The sequence below is a fragment of the Mirounga angustirostris genome, unplaced genomic scaffold (assembly GCF_029215605.1).
Source record: "Mirounga angustirostris isolate CCGP_5_RB_7025 unplaced genomic scaffold, mMirAng1.0.hap1 SCAF_5, whole genome shotgun sequence".
Lineage (NCBI taxonomy): Eukaryota > Metazoa > Chordata > Mammalia > Carnivora > Phocidae > Mirounga > Mirounga angustirostris.
Genome location: NW_026991713.1, coordinates 147967415 through 147986512, shown reverse-complemented (window position 1 = coordinate 147986512; position 19098 = coordinate 147967415). Strand labels below are relative to the sequence as shown.

Below are 19098 nucleotides of genomic sequence, written 5' to 3'. Positions count from 1 at the left end.
GTCACCTGAGGTCTGGCTGGACATTTCAGGGAGTGCTGTCCCTCCTCCCATCCACCGTCAGAACTTAAAACTCCCTGAGCTGCAGATATTCCGTTCTGTGCGCAGAATTTCCAGAGTCCCACCGACACCTCCCGGTGCCTCACCCCCACTGACTCCAGGTCTGATGCCCAGAGGGGGCTTGCTCTCAGAAACCCATTCACTGTTCTTCCTCTGCCGGTTACTGATTCTTTTTCCTGGGGGAAAAAAAATTCTTTTGAATCTTAAGTTCTAATGCCCTGGGTTCCCTATTATTTTATGTGATTATTTTTGTGGGTATTTTATAGAATGGAGAGCATGTAGGCCTTCAATCTCAAGATACTTTCCCGTGGTTCCTCCATTGCACCTAAATCAAGTTGGAGAGTCTGCAAGACCCACCTGAGTTTCCGGGTGGAAAGGGGCTGCGTTGATCAAGTGATCAAGGAAAAGCTGTCTCCAAAATCCAGACCCATCTCCCAAGTAGATCAATAAAGACAATGCTGGCTTCAGCATTGGGGCCAGTGAGCTAACAGGATCAAAAATGCAGGAAACGCTATTTTTAGGACAAATGAAGACCTACGTGCGGTTCTCCATCAGGCCCCCTCTAATATGCCCGGTCATATCCCAGCCTTAGCTCATGGGCCAGTGCAGAGAGATGCTGCCTCCCCAGATCCCTCCCGTCTGCTGCAGAGCTTGGGGGAAGGCCCACCAAAGGTAAAGGGTACAGACCCTGCCCGTGTCCCCTCGCCTGATGCGAACTGGGCCACCGTGTGATTTTCATTAGGCCCTAAACATGTGAGCAGGAAGGAGGGTAGCAGAAAATGTCCCGGAGCCCGAGTTGCAAAAGCGGGGGTTGGAATCCATCTCTGCCAACTTTGACAAATCACCTGATGCCTTGGTGAGCCTGTCTTTTCATCTGTGAAGTGGGCATAATGATACCTTGTCCGGCCAGCTTCACATGGTTGACGTGAAGGTCCAAAACAAGACGTGCCGTGTAAAACTGCAGCTCCACCTTTAATCGTGGAGAGTCATGTGGGTGAGCCCTCGGAGCACCCGTGCCCCCCGCCCCGCCGGGACCTGCTTTACCTCCTCTGTGTCTTGGGGTCATGCCAGCATTGCCGTGCCCTGCTCCCAGTCAGGGGACTTCGCTAGTCCTCCCTGAAGAATGCAGCAGCAGTGGCCGGGAGCAGAGGGGGCCTGACTGAGGGCTCAGAATGATAAAATTCTGGAGAGAACTAAAGATGTGTGGACAGCAGATGGAGCCCCCGCTAGCAGTGCCAAGGACAAGAAGTGTTCTTCAAAGAAGAGAAAAAGCAATCACAGCATCCTGTTTTGCTCCGCAGTTGACAACAGTTATGTGGTCATATGATGTTAAGGGCGGTGATCCACGTTGAGGATGGTGAGACTGTGCGGGGATGGAGGGAGTGGGTGGGGGGGAGCGGGGGGGCGATGGTGGCAAAGAAGTCAATGTTTACAGCAGAGGAATCGAGAAGTGTAGGAATGTTGGCTGGAAATAGGGAATTCTGGGGAAAAGCACAGCTGAAGGGGTTAAAAGTGACTGCCCGGACCGGGGTGGGGGGGGGTGGGGAGGTTGGTTTTTCATCACATGCCTTTGGTTCTTTTATCTTTGGGGGTTTTTATTTTCTTTGTCATCACATGTATTATGTAGATCAAAACGTACTTTTAAAAAAGAAGTCCTGCAAGTCTTAAGACTTGGATTTCTAGACAGGAGCTTGAAAAGCTCACCAAGCGCAGCCTCCCGCCTTCAGACAGGTCAACGCCCAAATCCAGGTGGCCTTTCAGAACCTGGGCTGGCTCGGCCCCTGAAGAAATCGCCCGAGGAACCGCACGGGGCCTGGCGCTGCCTGGTGTGGGTTGTGGGGCACGTGGCAGAGGCCATTGGGAAATGCTTGCTGACATTGGGAGACTGTCTCCCATCCTCTGAGGGGTCTCCCGGTGAGGTCGAAAGGGCCGTTGGAGTGGGGGCCAGGACACGCTCCCGTCTTGACCGTGCTCCTGCTTTGCTGTGGTCTCAGTTCCCGCCTCTGGACGATCAGGGCTTTGAGTTTCTCAAGAGCTGTCACAGTTACACATTTTTAAAACTATGAACAATAGCAAATAGCTTTCTGTGCACTGGGCACGGCAGTGAACAGAGGGGAAGATAGATAATAAGCATGGAAACAAATGAGGTATTTTGAGACCGTGAGGTCCTCGGAAGGAAATAAGCCAGGGGGACAGGATAGATCATATGGGGAGGGGGGCTTGGGTGCTTCATAGCAGGTGATCCGGGCGCCTCTCTGAGGAAGGGGTGTTGGAATTGAGACTTAGATAGTGCGAGGGAGAGCCAGCCAAGGGTGTCAAAAAGGGAGTCCTCCAGGGAACTCTGTGCCAGGGAACTGAGACCGGGCCCTGAAGCCCACAAAGACAAGGGGAAGCAAGAGGGATAGGCATTCAGTATGACATTTTGGGGAGGGGAAATAAATCTCTGTGAATGGCAAGGTTAAATTCGGTGCCACCTTGGGTTTGGTGGGTCAGTGTTCATGCAGCTCCCAGCCCAGGGGGCTGTGTGTTCTTCAGTGTCTCCGGAGAGGGTGCGCAGAGGGTGCAGGGGTGAAAGATGGGTGTGTGTCGTGGGAAGGGGCGCTCTGCTGGGAAGGACCCAGGAGATGGCAGAGGCTGGTGTGTAGAGCCCAGGATTACACTTCCTGGGGAACTATGGGTGGCAATAAGTCAAAAAAGTGACATGGAGGCTTCTCCACCTCCCCCTGCCCCAGGCCATGCACACCAGTTGGTCCAGTAGGTCACCTTTGAAGATGGAGGATGGCATAGCACCAAGTGTCGGTAAGCTAAACTGAGTAAAAAAAAAAAAAAGTAAAAGCAAAATCAACTACAAGTGCATATCCTTCGACCCAGCACCCCCACTTCTAGGAATCTGCCCTTCAGATACACTGATGCAAGTGTGCAGATTAATAAGTGTGTGTTGGGGGGCGCCTGGCTGGCTCAGTCGGTGGAGCGTGGGAGCCTCATCTCAGGTTCAGGAGTTCAAGCCCCATCTTGGGAGTAGAGAATAGTTAAAAATAAAATGTTTAAAAAGAAAGAAAGAAATGTAAGGATGGCCACGGGCGGCGTAGTTTGAAGTAGCAGAATGTTCGGAAAGGACCTCGATGGCCGTCAGCGGGGAACCAGTGAGTAGACTGTGGCATGAGCCACACAACCCAACACCAACCCGGCAGCCATTCCAGCAGTGAGGTGGAATGGCTGAAAGAGAATGATCCTGGAGGGGTATTGGTGGGGAGAGAAGCTAGGCTGGAGAACAGGCTCTCCGCTCCACACCCTGCGCCCACCAGCCCAGGGGAAACCGCCCCCCACCCCCCGCAGGAAATGGAAACAGGGTTCCCAGCGAGCAAACTCTCCTGCTCCCCCGCCTAGGGAGGAGGAAGAGCACAGCACTGCGCAGCACGCCCTTAACATCTGAGCTCCAGCAATCCTGAGGGGACGCTGAATGCCCCTTCCAATCAGGAGCGAAGGAGTGAGTGAGGGGCAGGGCATGAGGCTAGAAGTGTCACTCTGGTGCAGTTCCCTCCACACGGAAACCTGGAGTGCGGAGTAAGTGTTCCCACCTAGCAGGTATTTCTGGAAGGACGCACAGCAAACCTGAAGAGTGGTTCCCTGAAGGAAAGGAAGTAGGAGAGTGGCCTCCGGGATAGTGGTTAAAGGGACAATTGGTGTAAAGATGCAGGAGCAGAGGGTCCCTCTTAAAGGTTCAGGGGATCTCTTATACTTATGAATAATTTTCTCCAAAGCCTCTGGTGAGGTCACGAGCAAGGTCCTAGGCACACAAGTTCTTTTTACCCCCATTTTGTTTTTACAGGAGATCCGGGCATCATCATGGGGCAGCACTAGGTAGTTGGCATTTACCTGCCCTAATTTTCCTGGACATCTACCAGTTCAAACCAATCTGTATGCCCCTTGATCTTTCTCATACACTGGACTCAAGACCTCTTGTAAAAACTTACTCTCTTCTCTGCAGGAGCGCCTTCCTAATGTCTGGAATTCCAGCTGCACTCACTTCCAGGTGTTAAAGCAGTGCCTCCCAGACATGAGGCATTTGAGAACCACTCAGGATTTTTGTTAACAATGAAGGCCACCCGTCCTTTTATTTACATAATATTTTTCTTAAATGACTCACTTTTAAAACCTCAAACTTGTCTATAAATAGCATTACTTCTTATAAAAAGAAAGAACCTTAAAAATAAATGTAATAAAATCTAAACAACATTGTTAAATTCTAGCTACACTGTGACCTGCCTAAAGTTTTCTTTCTTCCTCTCCTCCCCTCCCCTCCCCTCCCCTCCCCTCCCCTCCCCTCCCCTCCCCTCCCCTCCCCTCCCCTCTCCTCTCCTCTCCTCTCCTCTCCTCAGCAAGTGTTTGAGACAGGCTGGCACCAAACTGGGTCTTTTTCCTTGGTGGACTCGGAAGGATTAGAATGGGGACTTTCTCACCATGTGGTTCAGTGTTATTTAATGCCATATCAATCAGTGTTCCAACCAAAATCATGCCCTATAGCATTTGAATTCCAAACTTTGGAGAAAACTGAGTTACAGCCTTTCCCCCCACTCTTCTGGGAAGTTTTAGTTATGTGTCCATATGCTTTTGTGTCATCTGGCCTGGATAACATATGAAGTCTGTTATCACCCTGGTGTTTATGACCCTGCCTGATTAGGTTGTCTTTTCTACAAGGGTCAGAAATGTATCTGTTTGGGGGCAGCCTATGATGACAGTTAAGAATGATGCAGGTGTGGGGCACCTGGGTGGCTCAGTAGGTTAAGCATCTGCCTTCAGTTCAGATCATGATCTCAGGGCCCTAGGATCAAGCCCCACATCGGGGCTCCCTGCTCAGCAGGGAGTCTCTTTCTCCCTCTGCCTCTCCCCACACTTGTGCTCTCTCTCTAATAAATAATTAAAAAAAAAAAAGATGATGCAGGCATAAGTAAAGGAGCATTTGTTCTTTCAAAAAGAGTTGGAAGAATCTTTGAGCTGGTTCATTGGATTCTTCTAAGTGATGATGTGCAGAATCACAGCTGGGACTGGCCAGGCTGAGCTCTGCAGCCGAGGCTCCTGGCTGGTTATTAGTGAGTCCTGGGTCTTATGGAGGTCACCCTGTGTGAGCCCATGAGCGTCTGTCCCCATGAGGGAATAATAATGAGTCCCATGAGTGAGAGTAAGCATGGTCAGAGAGGACAAGCCCTTGTGTATGAATGCCTTTGGCAACTTTTGAGGAGCTCTCCGGCGTCACTTTTAAAAACCAGACACAACCCCAGTTCTTTTGCAAGATTTCCAATTTTACTTTGCAGCCCCTTCCTATTGCATATTATTCAGACTGTCCAGCCATAGTAAAAAAAATTTACCCGCAAATCTCAGCGGTTTAACATCCAGAGGCTTAATTTGCCCATCACAGTATCTGTCCACAGTGGGAGGCTCCCATGAATTGTGGCTGCACCATGCCAGCCACTTCGTAGGGGAGGGTGATGGGAGAACTCACACCTGCTCTTCAGCCCGGAAATGATGTGGGCCGCCATTGCCCAGCATGAGTCACAAGGCTCCACCCTCACCACAGGGGAGGCTGGGAAATGCAGTCCTCCCAGGCCCCGGGAGAGGGAAATGAACTAGCCACTGTCGGCCATTGGTTGTGTCTTCATTTTGTGGTTAGGTGTTGTTCAAATAGGGGTAGATGTCAAGAGAGGGGGTGTTTGAGTGGGGATTAATTTGACAAATGGTCATATCATTAGGAAATAGTTTCATGTTGGGATTGATTTTGCTTTGTTAGGCACCATTGCTGGGATACTGAATACTAGGACTGAGCTCCCAGCAACCTCCACCCCGGGCTGTGAGCCCCCCCGGGGCATGGCCACCATTGCCTGGTGGGTGGGGCCTTGGGAGCAGCCTTTTAGGACATATAGAGCTGTTCCTTCCCGCCCCGGTGCCCGCATGCAGCGGGCCGCTCGGAAGAGGGGCGATGCTTTTCTGAATTCGGGATTTGAATTGGTCCTCACCTGTCTCCTCCACAAGGAATATTTGGCATCTGGATGCCACAAGGAGCAGCTCCTCGCACCAGATTTTGTCCAGTAAAGTCTCTCCAGGGGAGGAATGATGAGAAGAGCAGTTTTCGATTTTTTTTTTTAAGATTTTATTTATTTAGTGAGAGAGAGAGTGCAAGTGTAGGGAGGGGCAGAGAGAGAGGGAGAGCAAGAGAATCCCAAGCAGACTCCCTGCTGAGTGTGGAGCATGACTGAGGGTGAGACCATGACCTGAGCAGAAATCAAGAGTCAGATGCTTAACCAGCTGAGCCACCCAGGCGCTGTGGTTTTTGATTTTCTAAAACCCCACTAAAAATTGCCTGTTTTGGGGGCGCCTGGGTGGCTCAGTCGTTAAGCGTCTGCCTTTGACTCAGGTCATGATCCCAGGGTCCTAGGATCCAGCCCCGCATCGGGCTCCCTGCTCCGTGGGAAGCCTGCTTCTCGCTCTCCCTCTCCCCCTGCTTGTGTTCCCTCTCTCGCTGTGTCTCTCTCTGTCAAATAAATAAATCTTTAAAAAAATATTGCCCATTTTTCATTTAATTTTGTTCTGCCATTGACGAATGTATTTCTCTCTTGTGACCCCTTTAGCATCTCTCTCTGGGCTTTAAGCGTGACCCCTCGCCCCACCACACCCTCTGAAAATGTTGGTGCTCCTGGCTTTCATCATTGTCTTCCACATTACCTCCGCTGCATTGCTGTTCGTCGCCACCATTGACAATGTAAGTCCCCTTTCCTTCTGACTATCCCACAACCCCTGCATCCTGCAGTCCATAGAAGCGGGATTGAGAACTTCCCCAAGGTGATTAGGATATTGGGTTGTCCTCCCTATGGAGACATCTCGGGTTAGGCCCAAGGACTCGGCCTGTGTGTGGAGGTTTGGAGTGCCCCATGGTTAGGTCTGGATGTGCAGGGACCTGGCTTCTCTCATCCCTGATTGCCCCACAGAGCCTGGTGTGGTACCTTGGGTGTAGAAAGCTCTTTGAGGATGCTGCTTGGATTCAACCCTCCTCTAGATAAATTTCTCAACCTCAGCACTGTGCCATTTGGGGCTGGATCATGCTTTGCTCTGGGGCCATCCTTTGCACTGTAGGATGCTTAGCAGCATCTTTGGTTCCTGCCCACTAGATGGCAAGCACTCCTACTCCAACTTATGACAACCAAAAATGTCTTTGGACATGGCCAAATGTCCTGAGGGGGAGCAAAACCACCCTCAGTTGAGGACCACTGCCCTAGATCCCCCAGGTGACCCATCCCAGGCGATCTCTGCCCCTCCTGCCTTTGCCTTCTTCTTACAAATCAGGAACCCAATTGATAGTCACCTCGCCATGCTCTCCCTAGCAACGGCCCATGCTCCCCTGAAAAACTGAACTTTTTACTTAAGTATCCAGTTTGCAGCCATATGGCAGGAATGTATTTGATAAATGACCTACTGGTATAGATTAATATCTCTCCTGGCAGGAAATGAAGCTTTGTACCAGAGGTCCTCAATGGCCCACACCTTGATCCAAAGGCCTGGTTTCAATCCTGATCATTTCAACCTCAGAGGCATTTAGAGTCAGAAACACTGCTCCAGAAGCCCCCAAGTGCACCTCACGAGTGGCCACCAGCTCTTCCTACATCTAGGACTCCTGTTGATTAATGATCCCGTAACAACATAGACCATCACAACACCTGCCACTTAGGGAGAGCTCCCTCTGGCCAGGGCCTAGGCCCTTTTATGTGCATCATCTCCTTTGGTCCTCAGCTCAAAACTACGAGATCGTCCCTCTTCTGGCACTGGTTACTGATGAGGGAACTGGGCCTCAGGGCAGTTTTGACACCTGTGGACTTTATGCGGCAATAAGTGGCCGAGCTGGGATCCGAACCACTCCCGACCCTAGATCCCGTAAGGGAGGTAAATGCAGTGATCGGTTTGGGTTCCTGAAGGTTCTCGAAAGTGAGTGGCCAGGGCAGAGATCACACTGATGCTGTGGCTTCAGGTATTTGGACCTGTCATTATCCAGAGGACCCGTGCTTGGTGAAATATATGGTAGTGAGTGTTCTTTCAGGGTCTCCTTTTTCTGTGCCTTGCGATTACCCCTAAGGGATCCTGAAAGGGTCCCAGACATGGTGAAAGGGATAGACAGACATTAGGGGCAGAAAAGCCATCAGCCCAGCACCCGTTAATCCTTTGGGGTACCCCTGGGTGCTTGTGTTGTTGTGCACTTATGAGAAGACACGGACAGGCCTTGGTTTTGCCCGTCAGGGAGTCAGAGGGTGTCCTTGCGAGTTAGGAATTGCACTTTATATGTAGCCAGCACATGGTGGGAGTTCAGTGAACGTCGGTTGCTGGAGGATGGGAGGGGGAGATAGGAGGTCTTTGGGTGGGGAGGAAGGCAGAAGGAGGGCCCACTGGGGGTGGGGAGCTGCAGAAGCCCAGAGAGGAAGCATGCGATTGGACTGAAAGCAGGAGAGTTTTTTCTGATCATTCCCTCCGTACCAGGCCTTGCCCCTGGATTTCAGCCTCTCTGACCCCCCTGACATCGCCCCTATAGTTCATGTGGATATACCACGGTGCACACTTGTGACCACCCATTGAGCCTCATCCGCGCTCCTACACCCTGGGAGGGCCTGGCCCCCCGGCCCATGTCTTACTTTTCAGCTGCCCTGCAGCATGGGTCTCCCGGGGGAGCCTGTTGGAAATGCAGAATCCCAGGCCCCACCCCAGACCTCTCAAATCAGAATCTGCATTTTAACCCGACTCCCCGGTGACTCGCATGCACATGGCAGTTGGAGAAGCGCTGGTCCCGAATATTGATTTACCGCTGTGCCTTGCGCCTGAGTAGAAGTCAGTGTTTTGATGGTTAACCAAGAGCCCCTTCCCTGTTTGCGTTTACAGGCCTGGTGGGTAGGAGAAGAGTTTTTTGCAGATGTCTGGAGAGTGTGTGTCAACAACACGAATTGTACAGAAATCGATGCGAACTTTCAGGGTGAGTGCCGAGCTGATACGGAACACCTTAGCTCAGGCTGAGGGCTCCCCTGTTCTCTGCTTTCATACCTGGAGGGGCCTGGCCGAGTGCTCGGTGCAAGCTGGAGACAGGAGGGGTGTGCAGAAACCAAGGGCTGGGGGTGCGTGCCCTTCCCTTCTCTGTTTCTGGGCCCAGCAGAGCCTCTGTGCCCCACAGGTGCCAGCAGATCTGGTGTCCTGTGAGGCCTCTCATCCTGGTTTGTGCACGGCCACCTTCTCCTCAGAGGGTGGAGGGCAGAGAGCAGATCCAGCTGCTGTGTCTCTTCATCCGGGCACTCATCCCATTCACGAGTTCTTCGCCCTCATGACCTGATCACCCCCTAAAGGCCCCATGTCCCACTGCCATCCTGTTGGGGCTTAGGATTTCGATACAGGAATTTTAAGGAGATGTAAGCGGTCCGAAGCAACCCATATTTGCACCATCACCGGGGGTATTCAAAATACAGGTTCCTGGTGCCCGCCCCAGAACCACTGTGCCATAATCTCAGGGGGAGAGGTCTAGGAGTCTGTTTTTTATTTTTTAGGAATCTATTTTTAACAGGCCCCCAGGTGATTTCTGAGATCGGGCAAATGTGGGGAACACCACTCTTAGCCAGAGGGTTACAACCTTGGCCCCACATTGGACTTGCCTGGGGAACCTTACCCCGTTCACCCCCGTGCCTGATTCCAACACCAGAGATTCTGATTTATTTCCTGTCTGTGTAGCATGCTGGATTTTTGTTTTTAACGGAGCTATAATTTATAAACAAGAAATTGCATACTTCTTAAGGGCTCGGCTTAAAGAGTTTTGACAATTATATACACGGCCATGTAACTACCATCCAAAGCAAGATAGAGAACTTTCCTATCACCCTAGAAAGTTCCCCTGGACCCATTTCCACTCGTGTTCCGTGAGCCCTTTCCTGAGGGCAACCATTTCTGACTTCTGTCACCCTAGTCTCCTTCCGTCTGTTCTTGGACTTAATACAGATGGAGTCGTACAATGTGTATTTGTGTGTGTGCGGGCCGGGCTTCTTTCCTCAACATAAGGAATGGGTGAGGGCCTAGGTGCTCTGTGGGTGATCGTCACGTGCAGCCAGGGTGAACCAGGATCCATTGCTCGAAGCATTTCAGGAAATACTTAGGAATTACACTTCCCTCCGGTCAGTTTCAGGCAAAATTGGGGAAAAAGGAGAAGCTTCGTTCTTAGGTTTCCCTGTGCAACTTTGGCCACTGTCCCCGCACCTCTCTTAGCTGTGTCCTGGTGATAACATTCAGCCCTTACATGGGACTCCCCCTTTTTGCAGCACCCCCAAAATCCTTGAATGAATTCCTTGTACTTCCCCTGCCTATGCGGTGGGGAGGAGTCTCAGGTGAGAAGACTGAGAACCATGCAGGGGGCTCCAGTCTGTGCACTTGACCCCTTCTCTATGCCTCCGTCATGTGGCTTCTGCTCTGTCCTTCCCGCGTGCAGCGCCCTCCATCCCAGACTGGCTCATTTCTCTGCTGAGACTTCCCGCTGCTGAGCCCCGCTCTCCAAGGCTAATCTGAGAAGCCTTGCTTTCTCTTTTCCTAAGGAGTAGTCACAAGGCTAACTGTCTTCTTTTCAGGGGGTATTAGGTAGTCCGCAGAGCACTTTCTGAAGGTCACTGAGCCCCGTGAGCCCCAAATCCCCAAGAGTCCCTCTGGAGACCCCTAATCCTGACCCATCCATCCTGACCTCCCGAACCAGAATCTGCCAGGTTGGAACCTAAGGGTTTGTACTTCTAAAGAAAAAAAAAAAAAATCCCCAACCAGGAGCCATGCCTTTTGGGGCAATACCCAGACTGAAAAGAATGACAGAGCAGGTGGTTCTTGCTCCATTTTCCAGAAAAGGACGGTGGGGACCATCTGGTCCAGTGCTCAAATGGACGCTGCAGGGGAGGGGATGTTGGGACGACCCCTTGGCTGTTCTTGTGCTCATACTATGCAAACGTACTTCTGCCTCCTGTCGTCCCCACTCTGGACCTCTCCCTGTCACTGTGTCCCCCTGAGGGGCCTGGGGGTCTGCGGTCCTCAGTCACACGCTCTCGCCCTCTCCCCACAGATTACGCCACGATGCAGGCAGTCCAGGCCACCATGATCCTGTCCACCATTCTCTGCTGCATTGCCTTCCTGATCTTTGTGCTCCAGCTCTTCTGCCTCAAGCAGGGAGAGAGGTTCGTGCTAACCTCCATCATCCAGCTCATGTCATGTAAGTACAAGGTTGGGGTTCCTGGAATAAGCATTCCCTTCCCAGCCACCGCGAGTAGGAGCCAAGAGCAGCGCAGCGGGTGAGGATTTGGAAAGGAAAGCCAGCCGCCATGGTGCGGCGGGACATTTTCTACCTCAGAGTCTGGATTTAGTTAGAGGGTCAGGGCAGGCGTGCCGAAGACATGAAGCCTGAGCCAGGATCTGTAGGGTAAGTAGGAGTTGCCGTCAAGAATGTGCTATCTTGGTATGGAGGGAAGAGGCACAGGGTCCCCAAGGAAGATCAGGGTACTTGACCCCATCCTGCCACTAACATCCGTTGGTGATTCACTCAGGATGCTTTTGACTTCAAGTAAGAGGAAAATCCAATTAACAATGACTTCAACCACAAAGACCTTTACTTTTCTGATACAACAAAAAGCTGGAAGGTGGAAGGTGCCATTGTTCATTTGGCAGCTCAGCGGCATCAAGAACTTCCACTTGATCCTTTGATGATTTCATCTTCAGAGTGTCAGTGATGACCTCCTCACGGCCCCCAAAAGGCTGCTGCAGCTCCAGAAATTCCTCCTGACCTCACAGTATCTGAAACAATAAACAAGGGAAAGCACAGCAACAAAAAACGCTTCCTCCCCTCCCCATCTGTCTCTTTCCAGGGAGTAATATTTTTCACTGAAGGATTTTTCTGTGGCCAGAACTGGGACACATGTGGATCCATAAACTGTTATAAGTAAACAGGAACAGGATTGCCTGGAGGTGGGGGGCGGTTCACGGGCCGAATCTGGTTCACTGCCTTGTTTTGTAAATAGCATTTTACTGGAACGGAGCCCCGCTTGCTCATTTGCATATTGCCTATGGCTACGTCCATGCTTGAGTAGTTGGGACAGAGATTGTATGTGGTGCACAGACCCTAAACTGTTCTCTGTCTGGCTGACCCATGGCTTAGACCAGTTATGACTTAGCCCCTGGGCAGGATATCCAGCCACCCAAGCAGAATCGGGCTCAGCTAGCAACAAGCGGGAAGTGAAGCCGTCCAGGGTGGGCAGCCATGACCTGCCACGAAATATTAGCCGTGATCTTTCCCATGGACTAAAGTCAATACCCGCCAATAATCAGAGCTTAAGTGTGTCTTCGCCTCTGGCCATGGTACCCTCGGTCTGTGGTGCACGCTGTGACATGGTCTGTGATTTATTTATTTGCTTGCTTTCGGCAGGCCTGTGTGTCATGATCGCGGCTTCCATATATACAGACCGGCGTGAAGACCTTCACAGGAAGAACCTGGGATTGTACACCCTTACCCTGGATGGCAGCTACGGCTACTCCTTCATCCTGGCGTGGGTGGCCTTCGCCTTCACCTTCGTCAGCGGCCTCATGTACCTGATCTTGAGGAAGCGCAAATAGAACCCCGGGAGCTAGGTTGCTTTTGCTGCAGTACAAAATCCACATTCAGATAACCGTTCTGTATATAATCAATATTTTTGTGTGTGGTTTTTCTAGCAAACATATTGTTTCCTTTAAAAGCCAAAAAAAAAAAGATAGAGAGAGAAGAGTTTTTGCATTCTTGAGATCAGAGAAAGACTGTGAAGGCTGGGATTCGGAACTCCTGCCTATCTGAAGTCTCCAAGAGACAAAGCCCCAAATGCAGCAATGCCCAAATCCAAAAACGTTCAATGGGATGTTTCTTAACTGTGGGGTTGTGATGTGATGTGAGAAGAGACCAAGAACGCCAGGTCTCGGGGGGCATCCTTTCTAGGTATGAGCCACACCAAGCCCCTCCCCCCCCAGCTTAGCCTCCCCTCCCCATTCTCTCTGTGTTAGGGTTGGAGGTGGGGTAGGGGTGAAGCCTCCTCAGATGTTTAGCCAAGTTCCATGTGAGAAACAGGGGTTGCCCTTGCTGTCGTGTCTACATCCAGACCAGAGCCCTGACCTTCCTGCAATGGGCTGGGTCCAGAAAGTCCCACCCACCTTTGCTGACAGTGTTACTTGCTTGCTTCCCTTGTTAGGGAAGGTGATCTTTAACCTGGGGTCGGATTTAGGCTCACCCTAAGGCAAAGAATCTCAGCATGTGATCCCCAGCAAATGTAGTAACAGGGGCCCTCCTTAGACCCACGGGGTCAGAGTCTTCAGAGACGGGGCCTGGGCACCTGCAGTTCTGACCAGCTCCTTGGTGACGCGTAGGTGCCCTGAGGCTGAGGACCATGGCCCCGGGGCCAGGTGAGCAGAGCTGCCTCATAAATATTAAAAATCTCGTCGTGTCGAGCTGGTGAGGTGCTGGCTGCTGCTGGCTTCATCACCCCCGGCCTTCCCCGTCTTGCCCACAGCTGCTCACAGGTGGGCCTTCCCAATAGCAGCCCAAGCCCCGCGTCCCCACAGCAAGACAGCCTAGGGGTGCTGCCTCCCTCCTCCTCTAAGTGGGAAGGCCCGGCCCTTCTCCTCCCGCCCTGCCTTCTAAGGCTGGCCGGCCTCCGCTGACCCCCATTTCTTAGAGCCTCAGCGGACCCACCCACCAATCATTCAGCAGCATAAATTGCAGAGGGCTTGGTGCCTGCCCAGCACAGGGGACGCCATGCGGGGACAGTCTCTCTCCTCTGGGGCTCACCGTCCCGTGAGGGAGGCAGATGGAAAACTTAGGAAAAGTAATCACACACCGTGAGGAAGGCAGCGGAGAATGCAACCACGGGTTCAAAAGTGAGATGGGCCGAAATGCCACTCCTTCACTGGCGGTGTGGTCTGGGTTACCCCCAGAGGACACTTCTCTGGAGGGGCCCGGGGTCCTGACTGCAAATGAAGCCGTGAGAAGCTTCCAGATTGCCGTGGCTCTCGAACTTCAGCGTGCGCACTGCCCCTCGGGGAACGTGCTTTGCCAGGGTCTGGGTGAAGAGCGCTCCCGCCATCCGAGGCTGGCCTGCAGGATGCCGTGGGCAGTTTGCCCTCAGGGGTGGAAGCACTGTGAGCGTGTGGCAAGGCAGGTGGCCCCGGGAAGGGCCTGTGGAAAAGCTCTCCGCACCTCGCTGTCTGTAGCCTCCCGTGTTTCGAGCGCGCTGCTGGGGACGTGTGCTGGGGCCGCGTGTGGGACCTGCCCGCCCCGTCTCCGCGCTGGTGCTATGTACGTGCTTCTGCACCTGACCTTCATTGGCCGGGGTCCCGTGGCGCTGGGAAGATGTCTGGTTTGAGTGATGTAGGGCCGCCACAGATACCAGGACAGGATTCGGTTTTCTCTCCATCCACTCATTCACTCATTCGTTCATTTTCAACAGACTATTCAATGCTTACCATGTGCCAGGCACCCCCCCTCCCCGATGGTGTGACCTGCATCCGGGAGGAAACTGTCCAAACTTCTTACCTGTAGGCAGAACCAGCCCTCACTTGGTGCTTATTATCAGTTACTCAAGGACAACCCCAACACAGAAACTTAGCTGAGACATCCAAGAAGCAAATATTAGGACCAAACGTGTTACTCGTAACAACTGTATTTGGAGGAACTGTAGTTTGCGCCTATTAGAACATTTTTATATAAAGTACTGTAATTCTTGCGTGGAGGGGCTATGGATGGAGACAGACTAACTTGTTTTGTTACTTGCATTAAAATTACTTTGGGTCTCTGTTCAGATGAGTTTGGAGGATTGATTTGTTGCTCTGAGCGAATGTGTATATTCAGACCTAAATACGGGAGAATCGGGGACGTTCCCTGCGGCGCCCCCCGACATTCTCTCTGCTGTAGGTTATGTGTCTGTGCCCGTCGGAGTCCTTGGACGCTCTGTATTTACCGATGATGAAGAAACCCCGACCTTGAGCCCGTAGGTACACACACTAAACACAGCAGCTAGAAGATCCCCAGAAGCTGTGGCTTCGTTGAAAATCTGCCTGGGCGGGGAAATAAGTCGCTAATGGTGGAAAAGTTACTTAACAATATAGCAGGTGAGACAGTTTTGTGTACTGGGGGGCAGTGGCTTTGGGGAAATGCGAGGCAAAGGTCTAGAGGCTAAATTTGAATCTTGGTTTGGGGACAAAATGTGATTTTTAGGGTGGTTAGATACATTTTATTTCATGTGCCTTTAAAGTAGTCTATTTGCTATATTTTATATAATGTGAAACTGTACGTGACAAATAAAAGTTTGGAACCAAATCGGCCAGAGCGACAGACTCTAGTGTTCCAACCGTGCCAACAGCCAGAGGAGAAACCACCGTTTCGAGTGACAGGGCGCCATGTGATTTCTCATCAAGATAATCGTGTGCGGTCTTTACAGCGAGCAGCTGATGTCTGACAATTCATCACAGGACAGCCTCCAACCCCCTCTGCCTCTCATGGAACCAGCTTCCTGGAAGAATGACCTGCAGGGGCTCAGGACCCCATGCTTGGTTAGTGATCTGCTAGCGCCATCTTAAAATTCTTAGTGGGAGCCAACAGCCTCACATTTTCTATTTGCAGTGGTTCCTGAAGACTCTAAGAGCCAGCCCTGTTCTCCAGTTTGATTAATAAAGACTTCTGCTTTACAGGGTTGGGTGATGATGAAAATCGGACTATCCTGATGGCACACTCTGCTGAAAAAATGAAAAATTCAGCCAGAAAGAAAGAGATGATAGATACATAGGTAGGTAGGTCAGTAGGTAGGTACATAGATGGATGGATGAAGAGAGAGAGATTGAATTTTTACCTAAGGAATGCCAAAAGTAGTAAAAGCAATCTGTTGGAGAACCTGCATTCCCTTGCATCTAGATAGGATTTGCAAACTAAAATCTCCAGGGGTTACTGTCTGTATTCTTTGTGTTTCTAGGGTTTTTTGTTGGTTGGTTTGGCTTGGTTTTTGGTCCACATCGCAGGTAGATGGTGGTCACCCCAGAGAATTCAATTTTATAGATTTCTTCCATTTGGAAGAAAGCCAGTCATTCATTCATTCACCAAATCTTGGTGGCCTAGCCTGATTCATCCCAGAGAACGCTCCATGCGTGCTTGAGAAGAATGTGCATTCTGCTGCTCTTGGAGGGAATGGTCTGTAGATGTCTGTCTGGTCCACTTGGTCTAAAGTCTAGTTCCAATCCATTGTGTCCTTATGGATTTTCTGCCTGGATGATCTATCCATTGCTGACGGTGGGGTACTGAAGTCTGATTCTATTACTGTATCCCTCCTTTTGGAACTGTTAATATGCTTTATGTCTAGCTACTCTGATGTTGCATTAATGATGATGCATTAATATTTATGGTAAAGGGGTCACTTCATCATGAGGATGTCATAAGTATTCAAGTATTTGTGTATGTATTATGGTATAAGCCTTGTGCTAGGTGTTAGGTACTTAGTCTCTGCCCTGGTCTAGACTTACCTTAGTCCCAATTGAAAAAAAAAAAAAAAGTGAAACGAGGAATACTTGGTGACACATGAAAATTACGTGAAATTCAAGTTTCAGTGTCCATAAATAAGATTTTATTGGAACGCGGCAATGCCCTCTTGTCTAGATATTATGCTGCCGGCCTTCATGTCTCATTGGCAGAGTCCCCATAGAACATGCATGGCCTGCAAAGCCCGTAATACTATCTGCCCCTGTTACAGAAAACGTTTGCCATCCCATGGTCTAATCAAACGAGAAGGGAACTGTCTTTTTGCGTGTCTGTTTTTAGGAACAAGGAGACTTTTCCTAGAACCCTTTGGCAAACTCTTCCCGATGTCCCTGGCCTGAGTTTTCCAGTTCTCATGCTTAACCCAAACACTGGCAGAGGTAATTAAAATTACCACGCTTAGCATTGACCTCTTAGCTGGGCATCTGATTCCTTCAGTGAGGGATATACTTAGGAAGCACACTCTTAGAAAAGAGAAGAGAAGAGGCTACCAACAGCGTCTGCCCCAGTCCATCCCTGGGCTGCCCAACATCCACATGCAACTCCATAAGAATTTTTAAGATTCTTACATATTCATGAAATGAACTAACCCCTTCCTAAGAGGTACACAGCCTGAAGCCAAAACCAGTTAGTACTTCCAGCTCGGGGGTCATTTGGTGACATTGATTATCCTCTTTATCAGGTCCAGATGTGGCTCCTCATGGCCTGGCAACCTATGACGGAAAGCTAAGTCATATACTCCCAACGTACCCAATATGTAACAGGGGAAAAGAACAGGGTATCTGTAATAAGTGATGCTCTTTGGAAAATGGATGAGCAGAAGGAGAATCAACACCCCGTGGCCGAAGTTTCTAGAAGCAGCATAGCTGGGTGGTTCTGCCTTATGGTCTTTTTGTGAGGTGAGCCTAATCTTTGAGCTTGAGAACTCCTGTCTCTTCATCTCATGGCTCTGTCTCTCGGGGCCATAGCTTTAAGCTGTCATAATCCCAGCTACGTCCCTGGGCTTGGTGGCCCTTTGGTGAAAAAGGCTAGGACCTGGCCTTTCTTTTCTAGCTATCTCATCCATTCTGCTCGGCTTTCTGCCTCCACACCCCTGACCTGTAGTTTAGAGCAGGGCTTAGCACACAACAGGCTCGCTGGCCAAAGGCCTGCTTTTTTACGGCCCAAGAGCTAAGAACGCTTTTTCGTTTTTATAGAGTTGTAAAAAATATGAAGAAGAATGCAGCAAAGACCTTAGATGGCCTGTAACACCTAAACTCTTTACTGTCTGGCCCTTTACAGGCCAAGTGGGCCAATTCCTGGCTTAGAATTTGAGTCGTCCATCCCTGCAAATCTCTGAAACACTAGACTCACCATCAGTTTCGATTATGGGCTTCAGGCAGAAAGAATCTCAGTAAAGCTGTATTTTTTTCCACTTTTGCCATTAGGTGAGCCACCTTTGGCTCAAGATTGACTTTTTCTTGAAGGAGCTTCGTGAAAACTCTAGGAAACTGACCGTGGCACCAGCCCAGTGTGTTTCTACAACTTTTCCTGATACGACAGCATCCATAGGTACATGGTTGGTGTGACGCAGATAACAGTTTAAACCAGGGGTAAACATTTGGTCCATGGGCCTGATCCAGTCCACCACCTGATTTTGTAGACAAAATGATAAGTGGCACCCAGCCGCACACGCTAAATGACTCATTGTTCATGGCTGCTTTTAAAGGCAGAGATGAGAGGCGCCTGGGTGGCTCAGTCGGTTAAGCATCTGCCTTCGGCTCAGGTCATGATCCCAGGGTCCTGGGATCGAGCCCAGCTTCAGGCTCCCTGCTCAGCAAGGAGTCTGCTTCTCCTCTCCCTCTGCCCCTTCCCCAGCTCGTGCTGGCTCTCTCTCAAATAAATAAGAGAAATCTTAAAAACAAAAAAACAAAGGCAGAGATGAGTTGGTTGCTAGAGAGACCATACTAGCCACTAAGCCCGATACATTTGCTACCTGACCCTTTACAGAGGAGCTTGCCAAACCTTGGCGTAAAACCGATGTCTTGCAATAATAATGCAAGGGCCACCACTTCTCGGCCTGGAATAGAGTCCTCACTGCCCTCGGCTCTGCACAGTAGAGAGTCTGTTGCTTCTAGTGCCCACATGTAGTATCATCAAGCTTCTTAGTTGCACGCCACAGTGACTCTGGCTGATTTACACAGAACAGGAATTCCGTAAAAAGGAAATCAGGTAGAGCACAGGCTTTGGAAGTATGCAGCCAAGCCCCTGTGGATTGCCTCAGATTCTTCCAGAGAACGGTTTTCCAAGGAGACCACTGTGGGCACCGCAAGATGGTGCTTTGCGCTGTGAACTTGATCTCACACAGCCCATTGCTCAGCCGGAAGGTAGCTCTCTCTGCTGTCCCACTCCTTCGGATGCAGAGCCTGGCATGGCGCATCTCTGTGATGGGGGATGACTGGGGCATGTGACCACGCCCTCGC

General features: G+C 50.7%; 1 protein-coding gene across 4 annotated transcripts in view; it reads left to right on the top strand.

Moving 5' to 3' along the window:
- Window positions 1–14912, top strand: part of EMP2 (epithelial membrane protein 2) — a 30415-nt gene extending 15503 nt beyond the window's left edge. For all 4 annotated transcript variants that reach the window (XM_045874961.3, XM_064592538.1, XM_064592537.1 and 1 more), the window contains 4 exons: window positions 6681–6811; window positions 8971–9061; window positions 11165–11311; window positions 12518–14912. In XM_045874961.3, the coding sequence (XP_045730917.1) occupies window positions 6734–6811; window positions 8971–9061; window positions 11165–11311; window positions 12518–12705 (504 nt within the window). In that variant the 5' untranslated portion in view covers window positions 6681–6733 and the 3' untranslated portion in view covers window positions 12706–14912. The remainder of the gene's footprint in view (window positions 1–6680; window positions 6812–8970; window positions 9062–11164; window positions 11312–12517) is intronic.
- The last annotated feature ends 4186 nt before the right edge of the window (window positions 14913–19098 follow it).